The sequence below is a fragment of the Prionailurus viverrinus genome, chromosome B4 (genome assembly GCF_022837055.1).
Source record: "Prionailurus viverrinus isolate Anna chromosome B4, UM_Priviv_1.0, whole genome shotgun sequence".
NCBI lineage: Eukaryota > Metazoa > Chordata > Mammalia > Carnivora > Felidae > Prionailurus > Prionailurus viverrinus.
In genome coordinates this window covers 20,098,275-20,120,796 of record NC_062567.1, presented here as the reverse complement: position 1 = coordinate 20,120,796, position 22,522 = coordinate 20,098,275, and the positions used below count along the sequence as shown (strand labels likewise).

At 43.4% G+C, this 22,522-nt stretch overlaps 1 protein-coding gene across 1 annotated transcript in view; it reads left to right on the top strand.

Moving 5' to 3' along the window:
* The first annotated feature begins 5,088 nt into the window (after positions 1-5,088).
* PRTFDC1 (phosphoribosyl transferase domain containing 1) overlaps positions 5,089-22,522 on the top strand; it is a 100,053-nt gene continuing 82,619 nt past the window's right edge. The window contains exons 1-3 of the mRNA XM_047868616.1: positions 5,089-5,264; positions 14,933-15,039; positions 21,060-21,243. Of these exons, the coding sequence (XP_047724572.1) occupies positions 5,217-5,264; positions 14,933-15,039; positions 21,060-21,243 (339 nt within the window). The 5' untranslated portion in view covers positions 5,089-5,216. The remainder of the gene's footprint in view (positions 5,265-14,932; positions 15,040-21,059; positions 21,244-22,522) is intronic.

Below are 22,522 nucleotides of genomic sequence, written 5' to 3'. Positions count from 1 at the left end.
TTAAAGCATGAATTTAAATATTTCATGATAGTGTAATTTTAAAAACCTTTTATAAAACACCCCTGCTAAGGTTTCCATGGTCAAAAAAGTTAGGGAAACACTGCATTTTGCTAAAGTCTTCTTGAATATTGACAGTACGTGTTGGCATATTACAAGCTCTGAGAAGTTCCACAAGATAGAAGTATGTTTAACTTTACTTGTCTCATTATTTCTCCAGCCTAATGAATTACAACCTCATCTTTTTCAAATATAAAGACAAGCGACACAAAACACACCTTGGGAGGTATTGCTCTAGGTACGCCGGTGTCCAATCTCTTTTTCTTTCTCAGTCTCCTCCCTCCCATGAGAGAACTCCAGGCCTCAAGCCACACCTTCCCAACCTCTTTCCCAAGCTCCCCCTACTTCCTTTCTAAAATACAATCCAGAAACTGGCGATAACTGGAGTAGTTCCTGGGATCTTGCCCGTGAGTATAAGACATCTATGCTGATCAAAAGAGGGTCTACGTACAGTTAAGAGAATAAACAGCTTGGTTCCAATTCCAGGTGGTCTTCAGCCTCCCCACATGAGCCAAAGTTTAAGGAGATCTCCTTGGTCTGGGGTTTTTTATTTATTTATTTTTATTTTTTTTGAAGTGGACTTCTTTTCATCAGAAACTCAGCACTGGCTGAGGCACCAATTAATTTTGCATAAACTGCCACGGCACCATCAGATGCTAATCCGTTCATTCATAACCACAAGGTATTGTGTTAGGGTCATGTACATGACTTGTGCCTCCAGCCCTGTGGATTTATTTAGTGCTTAGCCTCCAGTTCCTGCAGCTGTGTCCTTTCAATGACTGCTTTATGGTGGCCAAGAGAGTTGAGGTCGGCTGCCAGGACTCTGAGATCTGGAAGGACACATGGACACATTATTCTTTTACTCTGAAGCTATCCGATTCCTGTTCCGGTCAGATGGGGAGATAGTGGGAGAATATCTCTGAGGCAGCCCAGCACTTAGTGTTGATGATATTACTCATGCCTGACATTATTGCAAAAAAAGCAGACTTAAATCTACCCATAGTGGGTTCTTCCATGGAAGGTTAGTTACTAATGAAAGTGTAATCATACAAAACATAATTCTGAATGTAGCTCCTGGCTTTCTTTGTAAGAACTACTATGGAGCCATTATTTCCTTTACTCTAAGACTACACATTGGATCCAGTCTGCTTCAAACAAGAGGCCATGAAAGAGGGCTTACTATGCTAATTGAATACTAATGAAGCTCTTGCTTAAGTTGTTTTGTGTTACAATTATTTGCAACTATATTTCTTCTGGATTTATGTAAAGGGGAAAAATAGTCAAAGGTAGCAAGATTCTTAACTTAGCCTGAGTATTTGGGAGAAAGTATCTTGCCACTTTTTCTTCTGTTCTTGCAACATTTATAAAGGGTTTTGTGCAGCACTAAGGAAAAGCAAAATATCATCATCATTATTACTGGCCTTTGTCCACAGTGGATTTCATCCAGATTCTAACCAGTGACTCTGTGACTAACAATCTGAGTCACTAAGTTTCATATGTTTATGTATTTCAACACAATTCCCAGGCTGAGAGTTTTTTTTTTTTAATTTATTTTCATGTTTCAGGGCTCAGAAGAAATAAATGCCATTCTGTATTTTTGAATCCAGGGTTACTGAGCGACAGACTCTAAAGCAACTCAGTGCAAGGATTGAATTGCTCCTTCCGTAACAGATTAGTATTGGCAAAAGTTTAAAAACCACCAAAGTGTCAAAAAATCAGTATGTACTTTTAGGACAAAAGTCTTCTAGCCTAGTGGAGAATTCAGGTGCCTATAAATATTTGTGTGTTTACCATGGTAGCGGTACAAGATAATCTCAGAATTTAAAATGCAGGGAACATACAACTAAAAGGTGATACAGAGAATGACAGGCAAACTCAAGTTTGGTCACTGGTTGTTAACTTCGCAAAGATGTACCTCTTTAATCTTACAGCTCCTTCAAGGAAATACCAGAAAATGGACAGTCCGAGCTAAAAATACCCTTTTTGTGTGGAAAATTCCATTATTTTAATAATTTTCTCATTCCCTTATCCATTCGCACACCAGCCCCAACTTCTCCGGATTGGTCATGTCACACCCCTCTAAAAAAGGCAAGTACCTTGCCATTTCCAGATCAACCGACTTTACAAGCATTTGCTCATACATTTTCACAGCATCTCAGATCAATGACACCTTACAGGCTCATAAGATTTGTCTAAGATTCTCTTCATGTCATCTTAGGTTAATCTCATCATTATATGCAATAGAGCAAATGATGCATCGCCCTCTCCTATAGATGAGCATATTAAGGCATATTATATTGATGTCATTGGCTCAGCCTCACTGGCTAAGATCATAGGGCTTATTAGTAAAAAAACAGAATCTTATTCCAAAGCTCTTCCACTCGACATGCAGCAGAAATTTGAGATTTAAAAAGAATTTTTGCCTTCAAATTCTCATAATGCAAGATTGAGAATTAAGCCTGGACGGATGAGCTGTTATTCTTGGATATCGGTCCTTGCAATTACTATTTATGATATCACATATTGTATCTTATTACATTAAGGCTGTCCAAAGTACCAAAGTATAATTAGATCACACAAAATGTTATCAAAATATAACAAGATAATAAATTTACTTTTTGAAATGATTTGTTAAAAAAATGGTACATTTAAAAACCGGAAGAAAGAAATCTAACCAGTTTGTGTCAATTTTTATATTGCTTATTATAATTTCTCCCAAGTTCTTCCTGGAAAGTTCATTAATCAATTATATTTGAAATCTCATCCTCTTCTTTTCTACTCCCTTTCACTTTAAGTCAATGCAATACATCCTGGAATACTCTTGATTTGCAATAACCAAGTCTGGAAACCACTAACCACATGTGGCCATTGAAAACTTTAAATGTGGCTACTTCAAACTGAGATGTGCTGTAAGCACAACATACACACTGGAGTTCAAATATGAAAAAGTGAATAAACATGTCGCAATAAAGGTTGAAGTGATGTTTTTTCTATTGATTTAAATAAAATGACTTGTTAAAATTAAAAAACAATGATTTGTTCCTCATGCCTCAAAAAAATAATTTGGTCTTCTTAGAATGGTCCTATACAGGTCTATACAGCAAGTTCTTGAGCGTACATTCATAAGGTTCCTGTTGTCATTCAAGCAAGTTATATTTTTTTCACTGTGATCCTCTTTGGTTTTACATCTGAATTAATGGTCTTTGTAAGGAAAGATTTATGGACAGTTTTTCTTCCATCTTCCACAGTGTCTGAGCTGGGCTCAGAGTTGTTCCTTCTTGATTTCTGTCTAGCAGCTACACCTATCATTTGTTTTCAGGTTCTTGCCCCTAATCTGGCCCGTGCACCCACACTGAGCCTCTTATGGGTGAATTTGATTTTGACTTTGCAGCAGTAAGAGACCAAGTGGGATACTTTAAAGCATGCTTGGAGAACCACCTGCATTACATTCATCTGACAGCCTTAGTAAGCATGGATTCTCACCCACGGCTTCTCCAGATAACTTGCCTGGTGGCGGTGGGGGCGCTGGGGGCGGGGGGGGGGGGGGCGGAGAAAGCGGGGGAGTGCTGGTGTGAAATTGCCTTAACTTGCTCCCCAAGGGAGTGTTGTGAACCCTGAAGTTTGACCACACCGTAATGATAGTACCTTTCAGTTTCCTGAAAGGTTTAGTGACGTTGGTTGTGTAGATACTTCCTGGGTTTGGTTTTCGACAATGCCAATGCAAGGTAGACTTTCACCTTTGGGAAAAGAGGTGAGAGGCACACTATAAAAAACGGCCCTGAACCAGGACCGCTGACAAGTACTGAGCGGAAAATGGTTACCCATGCGCTAGGAAAAGGTATCACCCAGTTCATAGGGGCCAGTGGGCAAGCCTGGTGCCCAGTCTTGGGGACCCAGGGTGCTGTCTTCCTTCCTCTGCGCTGGCATCTGGGAAAGCCTAACAAACAGTGCTCAGCACGGCCACGTCTGAATGACTAATAGTTTTCCAACCTAGAGCGACATCAACTGATAATTATTTTCCCCTCAAACCAGGCAAAATCAGCATTCCTCTCCCTGCCGTGTGCCAGAACCCGAGCATGAGCAAAATAGTCTTTTGGAGAGAGAGGGCTGAGTCTGAGAACTGTGTCCAGCTCAGGGCTTCAAACCCAAAGAGGGGCTGCAAAGCACGCGACGGGACTGCTGAGACCAGGGGAATGAATATATATATGCAAGGAAAGCGGAGACTCTGAGGAATGGACAAAGAACCGGCACATTCGGTTGTGGGGAGGCTGGAATCAGGGGTTCAATTAACAAAAGATTCATAAAAGAGGCTGTCGAATCTGAGAGCGATTGCTGTTAACCGCAAGCCGAAAGCGTTAGAATCTGATCAGATGGTCTCACAAAAGTGGCAAAGTGGATAATCTGTCAAGAATCTCTCTTTTCCGCATGAATGCGGTGAAGGAAAGACCCTACTTGGAATTCCAGATCCCAAACTTTGGGCTCTGGCCGGGGTGAAAACAATCACAGGGCTCTTGCAAACTCCGGGCTTGGCGGTTCGAGGATTTAAAAACACACATTTGGGTTAGTTTCGTCCACAGCCATGCTTGGAGAACATCCCACATCGCAGACTCTTTGACGGATTCGCTTGGGATGAAGAGCGCGTAAAAAATTAGCAGGAACGATTCAACGACATTGTTCGCTTGAAAGCTGGGACCGCAGCCTTGGGGAGCCGGGGGCCATGAGAACACTTTCTCTTCCTGTAAAATTCCAGCCGCGGGCAGCCGGGTCCGCCCGAGTCCCAGCGGGGAGCAGGCGGCAGGGCTCCGGGGCTCGCAGACGGGCGGCGGCCGCGAGGGACGCGCCCTGGGCCCGCGCTCAGGTGGAGCGCGCGCGGCTCCGCAGCTGCGCCCCGCGCCGCCGCCCTGCGCTCCCCGCCGCCGCCCGCGCCCCGGGACCCGCCGGGGAGGGGCCGGGCGGGGGGGACGCGGCGGCCGAGGCGCTGGAGCCGCGCCAGACGCGGGGTCCGCGGCGCGCGGTCCTTCTCCGCCGGATGGCCCGGGGCGGGGCGGCCTCGTCCCCGTCCCCAGCCGGGTCCCTAGTCCCATCCCCCTCCCAGCCCTCGGCTCTCCCAGATCCTTCCCCCGCGCCCTTCTTTGCTTCCCGCTTTCCCCGGGAGAAACATGGCCGGGAGCAGCGAGGAGGCGCCAGACTACGGGCGAGGCGTCGTGGTAAATGCAAACTCCCGATTTCTGGGCTGAGTCGTGAGCTCCCCGCTCTCTCCCCTCCCCTCCCCTCCCCTCCCCTCCCCTCCCCTCCTCTCCCCTCCCCTCCCCTTCCTTCTTGGCTCCCTCCTTTTAGATTAAATGCTTGAAATGCATTCGGGTGAAATGCAAGCGGGCCACGGCTTTGTTCTCCCGTCCCGGCTCGGATCGCTTCCATACTCTCCTCCCAGCCGCCCCTCCCCGCGCCCGACCTGACCCCACACTTAACAGCCCTTCACCCCGCGTTCTCAGTGTCCCCCCTCCGCGTCCCCTCCCCTCCACCCCCCAACTCGGGCCAGGAATCCAATACTCTAGCGCTAAGGCTGTGCGGTGCCGGGTTCCCACTCCTGCTAGCCACCAGGAGTCACCTTTGGGAGCAGGGCGGGTCTGTGAAGACCCCCGCGTGCTGCCCTTGTGGGCCCCCTTCCCTTTGTGCTTCCTCCTGACCCTTCCACGGCAGGCTTTAGGTTTTGTTTTCCAAAAGGATACCGAGGATTCTCGAGGGCAGCTAGGAAATAAAGTAGCTCAAATGGACGGAATTTGAACTTTGAAACGTGGGCTGGGACGCTGGGGTCTTTGCAGGAGCTTGACACAGGCTAGTGCCTCTGGAGCGTCAGTTGCCTTGTCTACAAACGGGAGACAGGGCATGCTGGACCTTTGAGCGAATTGGAGAGGTTGTATGCAAAATATCTATCTAGTAGTGTGTCCGTATGGGAGGATGTGGGATGATGGGTTCCCAGACTAGAGCCTCTTTATGCCTGGGAATCCCTCCAAAAGTCCATCAGAGGGTACCCATCTCTCAGCGCCCTGGAATCAAATCTGGTCTTACCCTGAGGCCACTGGCCTCCACTCCCACATCCTGTCCAGAATGGTTTCTATAGAAGGTGGTGGGTTTTACTGTATCAGGTTTAACAATGGTGAGGGTGGAGAGTGGGCCTAACTTGCTACATTAACATTCCCTTTTCCCCAGAAATCTGTGGTAGTCACAGATAAGGCATCTGTGACTATGCATGGATCCTTGGAGTAAAGGGGGTTGGGGAAGGAAACCCCACATGCTCACATAGAACTTACCAGGCTGAAATGTGTTGCTCAGTTCTTAATTTAGCAGCAGGACTTTTCCATCTTATTTTTATTTTTTATGTTTTTCAAGTAGGCTCCATGCCCAACATGGGGTTTGAACTCACAGACCCTGAGATCAAGAGTAAGATGTTCTACTGACTGAGCCAGCCAGGTGCTCCAGGACCTTTCCATCTAAGGATGAGGAGTTCATTTATTTAATCACTCTACACCTGTTGACTGTCCTGCAGGATTCCAGCCGGTGTTCTAGGCTCTAGGGATACAGCAGGGAACCACACAAAGCCCTGTCTTCCTGGGGCTCACATTCTAGAGAAGGGACATAAGTAAGCAAATACGTAAAGAAGATGAGCTCACCTAGTGACTTGTGCGATGAAAAGAAGAGCGGGTAATGAGACACAGAGTGATTGGAGGAGAGCTGGGGAGCACTGCTTTTGCTCAGGTGGTCAGGATGGCCTCTTGGCAGTGATAGTTGAGCCATGACCTGAAGGGTGAATAGGAGGTAACCATGTGAAAACTCAGAAGAAGAGATACAGGGCATACTGGTTGCAAAGAAACCATTGTGTCCTGACAAGAAATCATCACACCCAATTTATGCTTTAAAAAAAAAAAATCACTCTGGTTGCCATGGAGAGAACAGTCAAGCCTGGGGTGTGGGGAAGGAATGAAAATATAAAAAAGGAAATAAGTTCAATTCTGGACAAATTGAGTCTGTAAGACCTACAGGTCAAGATGCACTGCAGGCAATTTAAAATTCATTTTTACAATTGAAGAGAGTGATTGGATAGACTTGGAAATCATCAGAAAATAGAAAAATATCTGATGCTTGGAGTGGATAGGGAAGCCCCCAGAAAATAGAAAAAACATCTGATACTTGGAGTGGATAGGGATGCCCCTTGAAAATGGGGGGAAAAATCATAAACTGTTGTTACGGGTAGAAATCTGGAAAGCCCCCAATGTAAGAGGCAGAGTGTCCAGGAGAAGTCCGATAAAGAGACCAAGAATGAATAGCAAAGTCCGAGAGAACAGAGAGGGTGGTAGGTGTCTAGGGAACAGAGTTTTTTTTGGGGGGGGGGCAGGTAGGGGGGCCATTAAGAGTGTCAGATACTGCCGAGAGAGCAAATGGGATAAAGACAGAAAGAGGCCATTGTGTTTAACAATGACAAAGCCATTAGCAGTGAGGATCATTTAAACAACCATCCCATCAGTTAGAATGGCTACAATATAGTACTTCTATTTAATAACATATACTCTTAAAAAGGAATTAGGTAAATTTATATGACTAATAAGATAGGCAGATTGTTTAAATGTAAAAAGCAAATGATGGAACAGTATAAAGAGCCCATTCTCTTAGTATCAGAAGAAGCTCTCTGGGAAGCAAGATAATCTTGTGAAAGCTGGAGGGAGGCAGTGAGAGGGTCTCACGAGAGGTTGGAAACGACATGTAATGGGGATAGCCCTGGCATTGATGCCATTTTCTCCAGTAGAACTCGGGATAGTTAGATTAACTCAAGTTGGAAACAGGTAGGGAAGGCAAATTCAGAGTGAGTTCAATGTGCTGATGAAGCCCATGATATCTAGGGTAGAGAGGAAAGGCAAAGCTCAGAAGAGTATAGATACAGGAAAAAGAGAGCCCTCAGGATGATTGCAAAAAATAAAAGGGAAGATTTAGTACTAGTGAAAGAAGAGGGGGCAGGTATTAGTAGCAAGAATTTATTGACTTTATAAACTTACTTATTGACTTTATAAACTTATAAATTTATTGAATTTATAAACTTACTTTGTAGTTTTCCTGTGTTATTTGTTTGCTCCTTGACGATCTGTGACATAGGAGTATAATCTCTGTTTACAGAGGAGGAAATGGAGGCACAGAGATTAGGTAAATCAGTCACGTAACTCGCAAATGACAGAAGCAAGATTTGAAGTCAGGTTTTACTCACTGTGCTTCATAAAAAGCTGTGATTTCAGTGAAGTGCTTCAGAGGTGGGATTGGTCTGGAAGACTGGATTATGCTAATCTGGAATAAAGGTGTAGTAATTTGGGTTAAGGCAGGTGAAGGAGCCACAAGACAGAGTGGCTAGTAGGATGATCAAGGCAGGTTTGGGGGCTGTCTGGAAATGAGGTGGACGAGAAAATTCTCAGTTGGTAGAAACTGTGATAAAGATGACAAGGGGCATAGAGCCAGATGACTTAAGCGTAAAAGAAGTATGGTTTGTGCAAGAGAAGGGAATATTAAGAGATTTAAGATGCCTTTTGCCTACAGATGACTTTCAGGTGAATTGGGGAGATAGGACGTTAGTAGATTATTAACAATAAGTGGTAGTGGGGCGCCTGGGTGGCTCAGTCGGTTAAGTGTCCAACTTCGGCTCAGGTCATGACCTCAGGGTTCGTAAATTCAAGTCCCGCATCCAGCTGTCTGCTGTCCGCACAGAGCCCGCTTCAGATCCTCTCTCTCCCTCTTTCCCTGCCCTTCCCCCATTCACTTGCAATCTCTCTCAGAAAATAAACAAACATTAAAAAACAACAACAATTAGTGGTAGCATATGTGAAGCCAAATAAACAATATAGACCCTGAGTTCAGAAACTTTACTCAGGAGTGACTGGTCGCTTGATCTGGACCTAGTAAGGTCACCCGCCCATGGTTGGTACATCCTTGTTACTTCGCAGGGAGAGATAAAGATCTCTACCCATCTGGCCTTTTGAGATCAGGTTCTTAGATAGGTTTTGTTTTTTACCAAAGCATTATTGAGAGAATCATAGTACCTACACAGTGAGTTTGGAAGGAATAAGGAGAAGAGAAAAATCCAAAATGATTGTGGTATTTCTGTCATGGGTGGCTCCCACCTACCCCACCCCACCAAAGAATGGGGGCAGTATTGGAGATAAGTAATCAGATAATCCATCTACAACACAACTTGACTAGGTCGGGGCCAAACCCCCCACAGAAGAGGAAGGCAATGCGTGTGATATAAGGTATGAAGGTATTATTTGGTCTGTCGAGTCCCGTTTATTCTTCTGGTAGCAGAACCTGGAGCTCTTCTTTTAGGAAACTGCTTTCACACATTTTCTCCGTGTGTGTTGTGATGCCTCCATCACTGCCCGACTCCTTCCCTGGACCGGTCAACGTTTGTGTGTGAGATTCTTGGAAGCAGAGCGGAGGGATGAGACTCCTTTCCTCTCTGACAGTCGAGGGGTAGATGTGAGCCTAAAAATTGGCAGCAACCATGGTCACTGCCTGAAGGAGAGAGTGGGGCCTAGGGTGTGGGGCTCAGAGGCCGAGAGGAGCAGGGATTTGCTTTTTGTATATGTTTCCAAACTATTTTTCTCCCTGGGGGAGAAACTTGAAAAATGGTGCAAGGCATGTTTTCGGCAAAAAGTTATTTTTATTGATTTAGAAGTTTCTCAATATATCTTCAGATGAGAAAAAAGAGAACCCAAGTGAGTTCCGGGTTTAAATTTTGTATAAAATGGCTCAGTTAGTGTGTTTGTCGCTTCCCCAGCTTAGCCATGTTTTCTGCCTTTGAACAGAGAAAGCATTGTTCTGAATAAACTTAGAGCATATTATCTGCGATACTGAAACTATTTAAAGATTTCTTGTTTTGATTTTTTGAAAAGCAGATGAATAACATAATTATCTGCAGTTCGTAGCAGTCTCCATTCCTTCAGATTTAGGACTTCTTTGCAATGCAATTTGCATGCACCATTAAGAATTACAAGGGATAAGCCAGTAGTTTCTCTCTCTCTCTCTTTGTAAACAGCATATTACTTTTTTTTCCCCATCATAAGTGTAGTCTTTAATCCCCATCACCTATTTCACCCATTCTCCCCACCCACCTCCCGTCTGTTAACCATCAGTTTGTTCTCTATAATTAAGAATCTGTTTCTTGATTTCTCTCTCTCTCTTTTCCCTTTGCTTGTTTGTTTCTTAAAGTCCATACATGAATGAGATCATATGGTTATTTGTCTTTCTCTGACTTATTTTGCTTAGTGTTATACTCTCTAGCTCCATCCATGTTGTTGCAAATGGTAAGATTTCTTTTTTTTTTTTTTTTTACGGCGGAATAACATTCGTTTGTATATGTATATATACCTCATCTTCTTTATCCACTCATCTATTGATACATACTTGGGATGCTTCCATAGTTTGGCTATTGTAGATAATGCTGCTATGAACATCGGGGTGCACGTATCCCTTTGTTTTTGTACTTTTTTGGTAAATACCCTGTAGAATGATTCCTGGATCCTATAGTATTTTTAATACTTTTAATATTTTGAGGAACTTCCATACTGTTTTGCACAATGGCTGCTCCAGTTTGCGTTCCCACCAGCAGTGCACGAGGGTTCCTCTTTTTCCACATCCTTGCCAACATCTGTTGTTTGTACACCAGTAATTTCTTTATCTCTAGTTGCCTTTTATCTCAACAAGGAAAACACACTGAGACGCAGAATTAAAGCCCCCAAGGTCTCACAGCTATACACCCGTCCTCACATGTACAGGACTTCTAAGTCCATATGCTTGACCACTACTCCATGCTGCCTCTGAGCTACGAATTATCATGACAGCTCTTATGAAAAGGTTGGTTTTGTCATTTGCTTATCATTATTTTCTCCTCCTCCTCCTCCTCCTTCTTCTTCATCTTCTTCTTCTTCTTCTTCTTCTTCTTCTTCTTCTTCTTCTTCTCCCTCTCCTCCTCCCCGTCTTTCTCTCCCTCCTCCTCCTTCCCTTTCCCCTTCCTCCTCCTCTCCTTCTCCTCCTCCCCCTCGTCCCCCTCCTCCTCCTCCTTCTTCTTCTTCTTCTTCACCACCTCCTCCTCCTCCCCACCTCTTTCTCCCCCTCCTCCTCCTTCCCTTACCCCTTTCCCCTTCCTCCTCCTCCTCCTCCTCCTCCCCACCTTTCTCCCCCTCCTCCTCCTCCTTCCCTTTCCCCTTCCTCCTCTTCTTCTTCTTCTTCTTCTTCTTCTTCTTCTTCTTCTTCTTCTCCTCATCTTTCTTCTCCTTCTTCTTCTTAAGTAGGCTTCAGGCCCAGCACAGAGCTTACTGCAGGGCTTGAACTCACAACCCTGATATCAGGACCTGAGCTGAGATCAAAAGTTGGATGCTGAACTGACTGAGCCACCCAGGCACCCCTTTTTTGATCTTTTTGGTATCATTTATTAGGCACTTATTCACCAGGAAATGTCCTAGGAACTCTAAGATCTGTTCTATCTTTCTTTCTCTCTCTCTCTCTCTTTTGTTTTTCTTTATTTGCTTTAAACAATAGACATGTATTTCTCATAGTTCTGGAGGCTACAAGTCCAACATCAAGGTGCTGCCTGATTTCATTCCTGGTTAAGACAGTCTTGCTGACTTGTATGTGGCTGCCTTCCTATTCATCTCTTTGTGTCCACACATGGCAGAGAGAGAGAGGTAGAGGGAGGGTGGGAGGGAGAGAGAGAGAGAAAAAAAAAAAACAGAGAGAAGAAGATCACTAGAGATCTCATTATTTTTCTCTTATAAGAGCACTGATTCCATCACAAAGGCTCCACCCTCATGACCTAATGGCTTCCAAAAGGCCCCACCTCCTAATGTCATCGTAATGCTTCAACATATGACTTTTAGGGGGGCATAATTCAGTCCATCGTCTCGTAGAGGCAGCTTCTTTGCAGTAACCTTCCAATGGGGTTGTTCCTACCTGCTTTGGAGACTCTCCGTTCTCTGTTAATCCTCACCCCAGCCCCGTCCAGAGGTTTTATTGTGTCTTATTTAAAGGAAGCGGCAACAGAGTCTCAGACAGGGTGAGTACTTTCTCTAGCATCACAGCCGAGTAAGCGTCAGAGCTAAGGTCTAGAACACAGAGAGGAATGTAGGCTCTGAGATGCAGCCAGACCAGGGGGCAGTAAAGGGTTTGCATGGTCGGAAGAATGGGCTCTGAAGACCACTAGTGAATGATGCCACCACCTGGAAGGGTTCCAGGGAGTGGAGTGGGTAAGCATGTGTGGTCTGGAAGGGGAGCCGGAAAATGCCGTGCACTTGAATGATCACCCTGGGGCCTCATGCTGGTTGGGGTTCTTTCCTGGCCTTTACTGTGGCTTGCCAGAGGATCTTCTGGAGGCTCCTCGCATACAGCTGGTGTTTAGGCTCTGACAGGGACCTGTGGTGTTAGCGGTTACAGCAGGCCCAGGGAGTTCTCAGGGCTGGAAAACAGAGCTGCTGTGTGCAAATTCAACAGTTGCACGCAGCCAATTTGCTGATAGAAGCAGAGCAAATGTGATACTTTTCAAATATGCAGATGACACACACCATTTGGCTAACAATCTGCCGGTGGTAGATGTGAATTCCCAGAGCCTTGAATAGTGGTGCTCTGTATTACAAGGAGACAAACCAAGACAAATCAGTTTGGGCTGGAGCTCAGGTAGGATTGGGTAGTCTGCGGGTGGAGAATGTGTCATTCGTTAACTCGTTGAACATTTTTGAGCACGTACTATATTCCAGATCCGTGTCCTGAGCACTGGGGTGCCAACAGTGAATCAGACAGAGTCTCTGTCAGAAGGCACTAACGTTCTAGTCGGGGGAGATAAGACAGAACACAGAGAGACATCCATGTGTCACATCCAGTGGGAATATGTGCTGTGAAGGAAAGTAAAGCTGGGTAAAAGGGATACAGCGATGAGTAGGAAGGAAGGGGGTGCTATTTTATGTAGGTGATCAGGTAAGGCCTCTCTGTGAAGGTGACATTTAAATGGAGACTGGAAGGAAGTGAAGTGTAAACCACGTAGAAATCTGGGGGAAGAGTACTGTAGGCAAGAGAAATAGCAGGTGTTGGTGCAGGAGCATGTTTGGCATTTTCAAGGATCAGCAAGAAGAATGTGGCTGAAGCAGAGAGAAGGAGGAAGGGAATCCCTGCAGACGAGTCAGAGAGGTAGCTCCTGTGGGCCACAGTGAAGACTCTGGATTGTGCTCAGAGGGAAATGGGAAGCCCTTGGGAGAAGATTAGCAGAAGACAGCCATGATATGATGTGCATTTTTAAATGAGCGCTCCAGCTGCCATGTTGGAATGGGGTGGAGGTGCCAACGTGGAAGCAGGGAGGCAAGCCTAACAACTATGGCAATGGTCCCGGAGAAATGATGGTGGCGTGGACCGGGAGGCAGCAGTCGGGATGCTGAGAGCTGGTCCTGGTTGAATTTTGAAGGAATTGATCATGGGATTTGCTAATGGGTTTCGTGAGGGAACGAAAGAAAGAAGCCAACAACAACTCCAACATTTTGACCTAAGCAAGTAGGAAAATAAGTTGTCCTTTGCTAAGATAGGGAAGGGATAAATTTGGAAGAAATGCCATGAGTTTGGTTTGGCTGGCATTCGTGAACCCAGAACTGGAGTGGGAGTGGGTGGGGGCTGGACCATAAGTTGCCCTTTCAAAACCTGAGTAAAGTTTTGAGTCTTGGATGAGGAGGATGGAAAGTAGGGGGACATCCCAGCATTAAATGAAGTAAATGAGTTCTATAACAGGTAAGACCGAGTGAGTCAGAGGCTAGAAGAGGCAGGAGTCTTCTCAAGGAGCCTGAGTGAGAGCCTTTAAAAAGACAGAGAGCTACAAGGAGCCCATTTACAAAGAGTTTGGGAGAAAAAATCAGAGAGCAGGCACAGTCAGAAAGGCTTCCAGAAGGAAGTGGGGCCTGACCTGAGCTTCTGTGGAGGAGGCTGAGCTTGAGATACAGAGGAAGAGGGGGAAAGAAAGGGGCATGCGGGTGCAAGACAGACACATGCACAGAACCCAGAGAGCTGCGAAGGGTCACAACTTGATAGAAGACCACTCTGAGGATGGGAAGGCGATGGTTTCAGGCATTGGGCTGGGAAATTAGGATGGCTGTGCATTATGAAAGCTTAAAGCTGAAGAGAGGAGTCTGACAGAAACGTGCAGGAGTCATTCAAGAATACGAACCTGCAATACAGCTATGGAATGAGTTGAGTGCTAACACGTCCCTGTTGCATCCTTTCTCGATGATCTGAAAGTAACAGTAACTCACTCTTCACCTTCATTTTCTCTCCCACATCTTCACTCTTCTAACCATACAACTTGCACAACCAGTGCTCAGCAAGAGTGGGATTTGCTGGCACTCTGGCCACTACATGAATAGGCAGTTTCTGGAGCAGTTTTTCCCGCTAGGACCGGCTGGAGTTCCTTATTAATATAATTCTGAACATAGTGTTACTTATAGTCATACACGATGTAACGTAGACATAAATTATGTATTTACACATATCCGCTCTTACAAACACTGCTATCAGGTGAGCCGTAAGACAGTAAGTTGATACTTCGTCGTATAACCCACCAAAAGTTAGGAATGGAATTCTCCGTTCATTTCAGGACTAGATTCTTTATCAGTTTTCGTGAAACAAATTTCCCACTGATCTTTTCATAGGTTTACAGAATGTAATTTAATGTCATATTGATCGTCAGACCTTTTCTCTGTTTTCAATATTATTCTTTTTGTTCCAAATGATCCTCTTTTTTTTGTTTAGTTATGCTTTAAAAATAAATTTCCAATGAAAAATATTGTAACCGAAGTAATTTGATTTGCAGATTACGGATGACTGGCCAGGATATGACTTGAATTTATTCACGTATCCACAGCACTATTATGGAGATTTGGAGTATGTCCTCATACCTCATGGCATCGTTGTGGACAGGTGAGTGTTATTTCTTGGCGTCAGTCTCGGTCCTGTGCTGGCTGGCCCTCTCTTGTGTGAATCATACAATACACTTTACACCCCTCCTCCTGAGTCTCTCTCACATAGAGGCAGACAGAGCTTTTATAGGACAGAGCATTTGGAATAAAATGAATCTCTACTTTGACTGAACTGTTTACCTGGACATTTCAGGGGAAATGGTAAGAATATATATATTATAAGTAGCAGCCTCAAAATAACAATGTCTTGTGCAAACTGGTAAAAAAAAAAAGGATTTGGGAAAGCATTGCTCTTTTTGGGGGAGGGAAAGCATTGCTCTTTACCTGAGGACCTCTGTCTTACATTTTGTCACAGACTCTTGAGTGAACCTGGAATAATTAACAGGTGAACTTTGCCTTCGTAGGACACACCCTTAAAGCCCAGGCTTTTCCTGCAACTGCATTTAGCTGGGATCAGGCAACGTATCACAGATCGGCCAGTCTGTGCACGATTATGTTTTCCAGCCAGTGGTAATATTTTGGGAATAGGAATATTTTCAGCTTAAAAATATCTGCACAGCACTATTTCTAGAATACTATTTCCAGTTCTTTCTGACCATCCTGTATAGATATCCTTTAGCCCCTTCCTAGCCAGTTGCTTTTCCAAAAGACAACATTTTCTCTCCTGTTCTAAGCCCCTAAGTCACCATTTGTTTCTTGGTTTTCAGAGAGCCTCCTCCACTTGAGTCTGCCCTAAGCATCAGGATTTAAAGGTCATATACGCCGTTTCACAGAACCGCTTAATGCCCAAGCTATTACCTTTCCATGTACCTCTCATTTCTTGTGCAAAGATCAAATACATAAGCCTTCACATGTATATGGAAAGCAAGCTTCATAGATTTCACGGTGCACTCCCAGGAACACAGAGGTTCTTCAGACACCCAGAAATGGGGGTGGGAGAGGCACCAGGGAATAGGAGCAAATTGAAACTTTGGACTCCCCACCCCTTATTTTTCCTTAAACCAGAGTACTTTTGCCTCTATTTTAAAAAATCTGTTCTATTCTTCCGAGTTAATATTTAACTTTATGAAATAAGTCCTTAGCCAAAGTAAAGTATGAAAAACACAAGACAGTCACATTCCCAGGATATTATCTTTCCATCAATTCCTGTCTGTAAGCAAAAGGAAATGTCATTTTTTTCTACAAGATTTTTCCATTGGATAAGACCTGCATATTGCATGTTCTCTCAAACTATAGTATTTTATTAAAATAAGGTCTAGTTTGGAGTTTCTTGTGGCCTAACAGGGCTGTCCGTGGAGTACAAGCCCCAGTCTTCAGAAGGAACAAAATGTTCTGTGATCAAATAAACTTGGGAAATTTTGCATCTCCTGAATGGCCAGATCTCCCTGATGGCAATTCACATTAAAGATATGGAAATTCCTGCAAAAAAAGAAAAAAACAAAAGGGAAGGAAACTTGCTCGACTTTAACAATTACACCAACTTCTGTTGTGCAGTAAAACACTTGTATTCAGTTTCCCTCTTAACAATTCAGAGCCATTTTTCCCTTAACATGGGTTCGAGAACCCTCTGGTTTAAACAAATTCCTGCTTTTCCCACCTTAATTTTGTATCTTTAGTTAATTGCATCCTGATCTAGTACAAGATTGAGTCCTGGTAAGGTTACCCAAAGCCAGTCCCCAGTACAGGAGACTTACCCAGTGAAGTCGTTAGATGCAATTTCTTGAGGCACCTGGGTGTCTCAGTCGGTTAAGCATCCAAGTCTTGGTTTTAGCTCAAGTCATGATCTCGTGGTTCGTGGGATCAAGCCCCGCATCAGGCTCCCCACGGCGGTGCAGATCCTGCTTGGAATTCTCTCTCTCTCCTTCTCTTTCTGCCTTTCCCCAACTCTCTCTCTCTCTCTCTCTCTCTCTCTCTCTCTCTCTCTCAGAATAAATAAACTGAAAAAAAATCTTTTAAAAAAATGCATATTCTTACGTTTTATGTCTGGAAATTTTGCTTCAATGGTTGGGGGTGGAGCCCAGGAATGAATTCATTAAGATTAATTTACATATTGTAAAGTTTACCCATTGTAGATAAATGACTCAATGATGTTTAGTAATTTTTTATAGTTGGGCAAGCACAACTATCATTTTATAATATTTCTAGCATCCCCAAAAGTTTGTTGGCTGTCAATCCCCATTCCTACCTTCAGCATCAGGTGGTCACTAGTCAGATTTCTTTCTCTATAGATTTGTCTTTTCTGAACATTGCATATAAGTTAAATCATACAATACCTAATTATTGATTTACCAGTCGATAGTTATTTGGATTTCTAGTTTGGGGCTTCTAGGAACATGTATCTATGATCATTCACATGTAAGTTTTTGTGTGGATATATCTTTTCATTTCTCTTGGATAGATTCCTTGGAGTGGTATTCTGTGTTTGATAGTTAAGCTTGAGAAACTGCCACTTATTTCCAAAGTGACTGTACCATTTTACATTTCTACCAGCAAGGATGAGGGTTCCAGTTTCTCCACATAGTTGCCAACATTTAGTATTGCCTGTCCTTTTGACTATAGCCATTCTAGTGGATATATAAAAGTATCTCATTGTGATTTTAATTTGCATTTTCCTAAGGATTCATGTGCTTATTTATTTATTTATTTATTTATTTTTTTTTTTTTGGAGAGATGACTATTTAAGTCTTCTGCCATTTTTACACTGTGTGGGTTGTCTTCTGATTGGGTTGTAAGGGTTCTTTATATATTCTGGATACAAGTCCGTTTGCAGATATAGGATTTTTGAATATCCTACCACCTTAGCCCGTGGCTTGTCTTCATTTTCTTACTTATATCTTTTGAGAAGAATGTTAAAATTTTTTTTTAACGTTTATTTATTTTTGAGACAGAGAGAGACAGAGCATGAACGGGGGAGGGTCAGAGAGAGAGGGAGACACAGAATCCGAAACAGGCTCCAGGCTCTGAGCAGTCAGCACAGAGCCCGACGCGGGGCTCGAACTCACGGACTGCGAGATCATGACCCGAGCCAAAGTCGGCCGCCCAACCGACTGAGCCACCCAGGCGCCCCAGTTGAGAGAAGAATGTTAGATGCAGTACTCTATAAGTGCTAGTTAGGTCCAGTTGATCTATGGCACTGTGTGGTTTAACTATATCCTTACTGGTTTTCTGACTGCTAGATCTATCAATTACTGAGAGAGGGGTATTGAGGTCTCCGACTGCAAGAGTGGATTCATCTATTTTCCATTGTAGTTCTGTCAGTGTTTGACATTCTGTTGTTGGATGCATGCACATTAAGGATTGCTCTGCCTTCTTGGAAAATTGACCTCTTTATTGTTATATAATGCCCCTCTTTATTCCTGATAATCTCCTTGCTCTGAAATCTGCTTTATTTGAAATCAGTAAGTTGCTCCTGATTTCTTTTGATTAATGTTAGTATAGTATGTCTCTCTCCATCTTTTTACTTTTCATTTATGAGAGTCTTTGTATTTATAGACAACATATGTTAGGGTCTTTTTTTTTTAATCCACTCTAACAGTCTCTGTCTTTTAACTGGTGTATTTAGATCACTCACATTTAAAGTGATTATTGATATAGTTGGTTTAATATCCACCATATTTGTGATGATTTTCTGTTCACTGCCCTTGTTCTTTGTTTTTTGTTTTCATCTTCTACTCTGTGGAAACTGTCTCCCCCACAGTGTGTGGACTCTGATGACATGCAATTTATTTTTCTTGTTTTTACTTGTAAGTCTCACTTACTAAGGCTTAACCCCTGTGTCTGAATAGCCTAGTCTTCAGTCTAAGATTGGTTAGAGATTGTACTCAAATACCTCAAGCCAGTAAAGCTTCTGCTTTCTGCTGATGAATGTGTGTGGAGGCTGGCAAGTACGTTCAAATTGCCAGCATTTTTCAAGTTTTCCCTGGTTCTTATTTTTCACCGTCCTTTCTTGTACCTCTTCTGCCCATACTTATAGGCTCCATCTTTCAGGAATGTATGGGTAGCCTGGTCCTATGCTTGTTTCTGCTGTGCTTATGTATAGCTTCTGGTCAACTTGGGATATGTGAAGAGTTTATTGTCTACCCCTCTCCCATGACCCTAACCTTCCAAAACTCCCTATCAAATCCTTGACTAGACTAGTCTGCCAGTTAGTTGCTCAAAAAGGAAACTTTGTGATAATGGGGCCATTGGCTTTCTCTGGTCACATGCTACCAAGATGGCTGCACTAACTGATAATGCTCCCGGCCAGGTGAGCTCCCTCTGGCAGTGCCCCACCCTGACTGAACTACCTGGTTGAACAACAGAGCTAACATGGGGCTCAGGGAGATGGAAACATTATTTATACCCATTGTTCAATGTTTTCATGAATAAATGATTCTCAGTTTGTTATATGCCTCTAGTTAACTTCCAGAGTGGAGAAATGGTTGTTTTTGACAGTTTCATCCAGCTTCACAATTGCTTTTTTGTAGAGAGGATGTGTTGACCACCTTACTCCATTATGCTGAAGACAAATGTCCCTTTGAATATCTGGCATGCTGATATACATTTTCTTGATGATCATATTTTGAGAAACATTGCCTGAAGCCTGGTTGCCATTTTATATGTATATGTGTGTACATATGTAAGCACACACACATACATATAAGTTATATAATATAAACAATATATAATATATTAGATATGTAGAACATATGTAATGTAATGCTTTCTGCACACACACACATATATATATGTGTATATATATATTCATATATATATATATTCAGATCATTCAGTTAACTCATTTTATTTTATTTTTTTAATTTTTTTTAATGTTTATTATTTTTGAGAGAGAGACAGAGACAGAGACAGAGAGCAAGCAGGGGAGGGGCAGAGAGAGAGGGAGACACAGAATTGGAAGCAGGCTCCAGGCTCTGAGCCATCAGCCCAGAGCCTGACGCGGGGCTCGAACTCACAGACCGCGAGATCGTGACCTGAGCCGAAGGCAGCCGCTCAACCGACTGAGCCACCCAGGAGCCCCCAGTTAACTCATTTTAAATCTAATTCTGTCTGAAGTGTCAGTAGGAGTTTTTTGTTTGTTTGTTTGTTTGTTTGTTTGTTTTCAAGAGAGTGCACATGTGCATGAGAGTAGGAGAGGGGCAGAGAGAGAGGGAGAGAGAGAGAATCTCAAGCAGGCTCCACACTCAGCACAGAGCCTGATGCAGCGCTCAATCTCACAACCCTGAGATCATGGTCTGAGCCGAAATCAAGAGTCAGACACTTAACCGACTGAGCCAGCCAGGCACCCCAGGAATTTGTTTTTTTAATATGCACCTTAGATCCTGCCTCCATTCAAGGTTTTAATGTTGTATGCATGTATTGGTAATGGACTTATAGACATGAAACAATTAGAAAAAATACAGTGACCGTTCCAAATTAGGCATTGGGCGCCAGCCCAAGGCTGCATCACTGCATAGCTCCAGAGAAACCTCATTCACATGGTGCTCCATGGAAATGATGTCTACTGGAAATTGCACTCCGGGCACCCTTCACATAGGTAATGTGCCACCTTTGTGAAATAGGAGACAGATGTTATTCTTTTGATAGTTTCTATGGGCTTGACTTTTCTTCCCGTGTCCTCTAGTGTTATAAGGTGGGTGAGTCATTCTCCATTTCCTCTCTCTCTGCTATAACATCACCAGATACTTTCACAGCATTGTTGTTAAGGTTATCAACCAGGGTCTGGAGTGATAAAATAATAGCATTCATGATCTTTGACATATATTTTACATCTTACTAATTTTTGTGACACAGAGAAGCAAAAATGTACTATTGATGATGCAGTTATCAGAAATGTGTTTTGAATACTCTCTCTTTGTCCAGCTTTCACAAAGCTTCTTTATCTGTAGCCTTCTGTCTCCCAACGTCTTCCACCTTCTCCTGCATAATCTAATGTGTGTAGTGCATCGTGCATTTTTTTTTTGAAAGGAACAAAAACACTCAGAAGTACTTATGCTTTAATATATCTTGTAATCCCTCTTTCAGAACTGAGCGGCTGGCTAAGGATATTATGAAAGACATAGGAAACTGTGACATTATGGTCCTGTGTGTGCTTAAAGGAGGTTACAAGTTCTGCGCGGATCTTGTAGAACATCTTAAGAACATCAGTAGAAATTCGGATCAATTTGTCTCTATGAAGGTTGATTTCATCAGACTGAAAAGTTACAAGGTAAGTATATTTATTCCATTTTCATTATACAATGTTTAGAATAGAGAATTTTCTAGAATAAAAGAATTGACAGTGTGATGAAAATGAAGAATAATTTTTTTTTAATTTGCTGTATGCAATCTGTAGTTCAAACAATAATGTCTGTGGGGAGAAAAACCCTCTTTCTGTTTTCACATATATGGAAAGTTGCTTGAGGAATGATTCATGGTTTCTTTTATGGTTATAAAGCTGAGTGGCCATTTCCTGGTGACTAGCCTCACAAGCGAGTGTGTTAACAATGAGTGTTAAGAAGGTCTGGTGAGCACTGACGTGTTTCCGCTCTGTATGTCACCGTTGGTCCTGGAGTTCTGTGAGAGGGCGTCCAGCCGCAGAGGGGACAGTATTAGTACTTGGGTGACAGCAATCATGGCCTGGAAGTGGAGAAGGGAAGTCTGTAGGGACAGTGGGTTACCAGGTGCAAGGAGACAAGATCAGAGAACCTCCAGCAGAAAGCCCCTCCACCAGTCTATCCTGGGCTCTCTTGGTCAGCACTGGACAGAACCAAGGGAGATTTTTCCCCAAAGGTGTCATCCCTTTCGTGTTCCTCCTTCTATGATGTTACCTTCTGTGATGCTTTTTGATTCAATGGATAGTAAGTCACTAAAACCAGCCTACTATTGGATCACCTGGTGGCTCAGGCAGTTAAGCATCTGACTCTTGATTTCGTCTCAAGTCATGATCTCACAGTTCATGGGATTGAGCTCTGCTGACAGTGTGTTCGAACCTGCTTGGGATTCTCTCTCTTTCCCTCTCTTTCTGCTTCTCTCCCCCACTCATTCTCTCTCTCTCTCTCTCTCTCTCTCTCTCTCTCTCTCTCTCTCTCTCAAAAATAAATAAATAAACTTAAAAAACTAGCCTACTATTTGGTGATGAACTCTTGGAGTCAAAACCATGAAATTATTCTCATTGATTAAACTGGCTTGACACATTTTATTTCACTCTTCAAATTGGTTTCTATTGCTGTGTGACAAATTCACTACAAACTTAGTGGCTTAAGCCAAAATGCATTTATCATCTCAGTTTTTCTAGGTCAGACACCGGGCGTGGGTTCTCTGCTCAAGAGTCTTCCCAAGTCCAAAGTCAAGATGTTAGCCGGGGTGGGATCTCGGCTGAGGTTTGCAGATGAGTGACCTTTCCACAATCACTGGCTGTTGACAGAATTCAGTCTCCACTTCCCTGCTGACTCAAGGCTGGAGATGCTTTCAGCTCCTGCAGGCTACTTTCGGGTCTTTGCCTCATA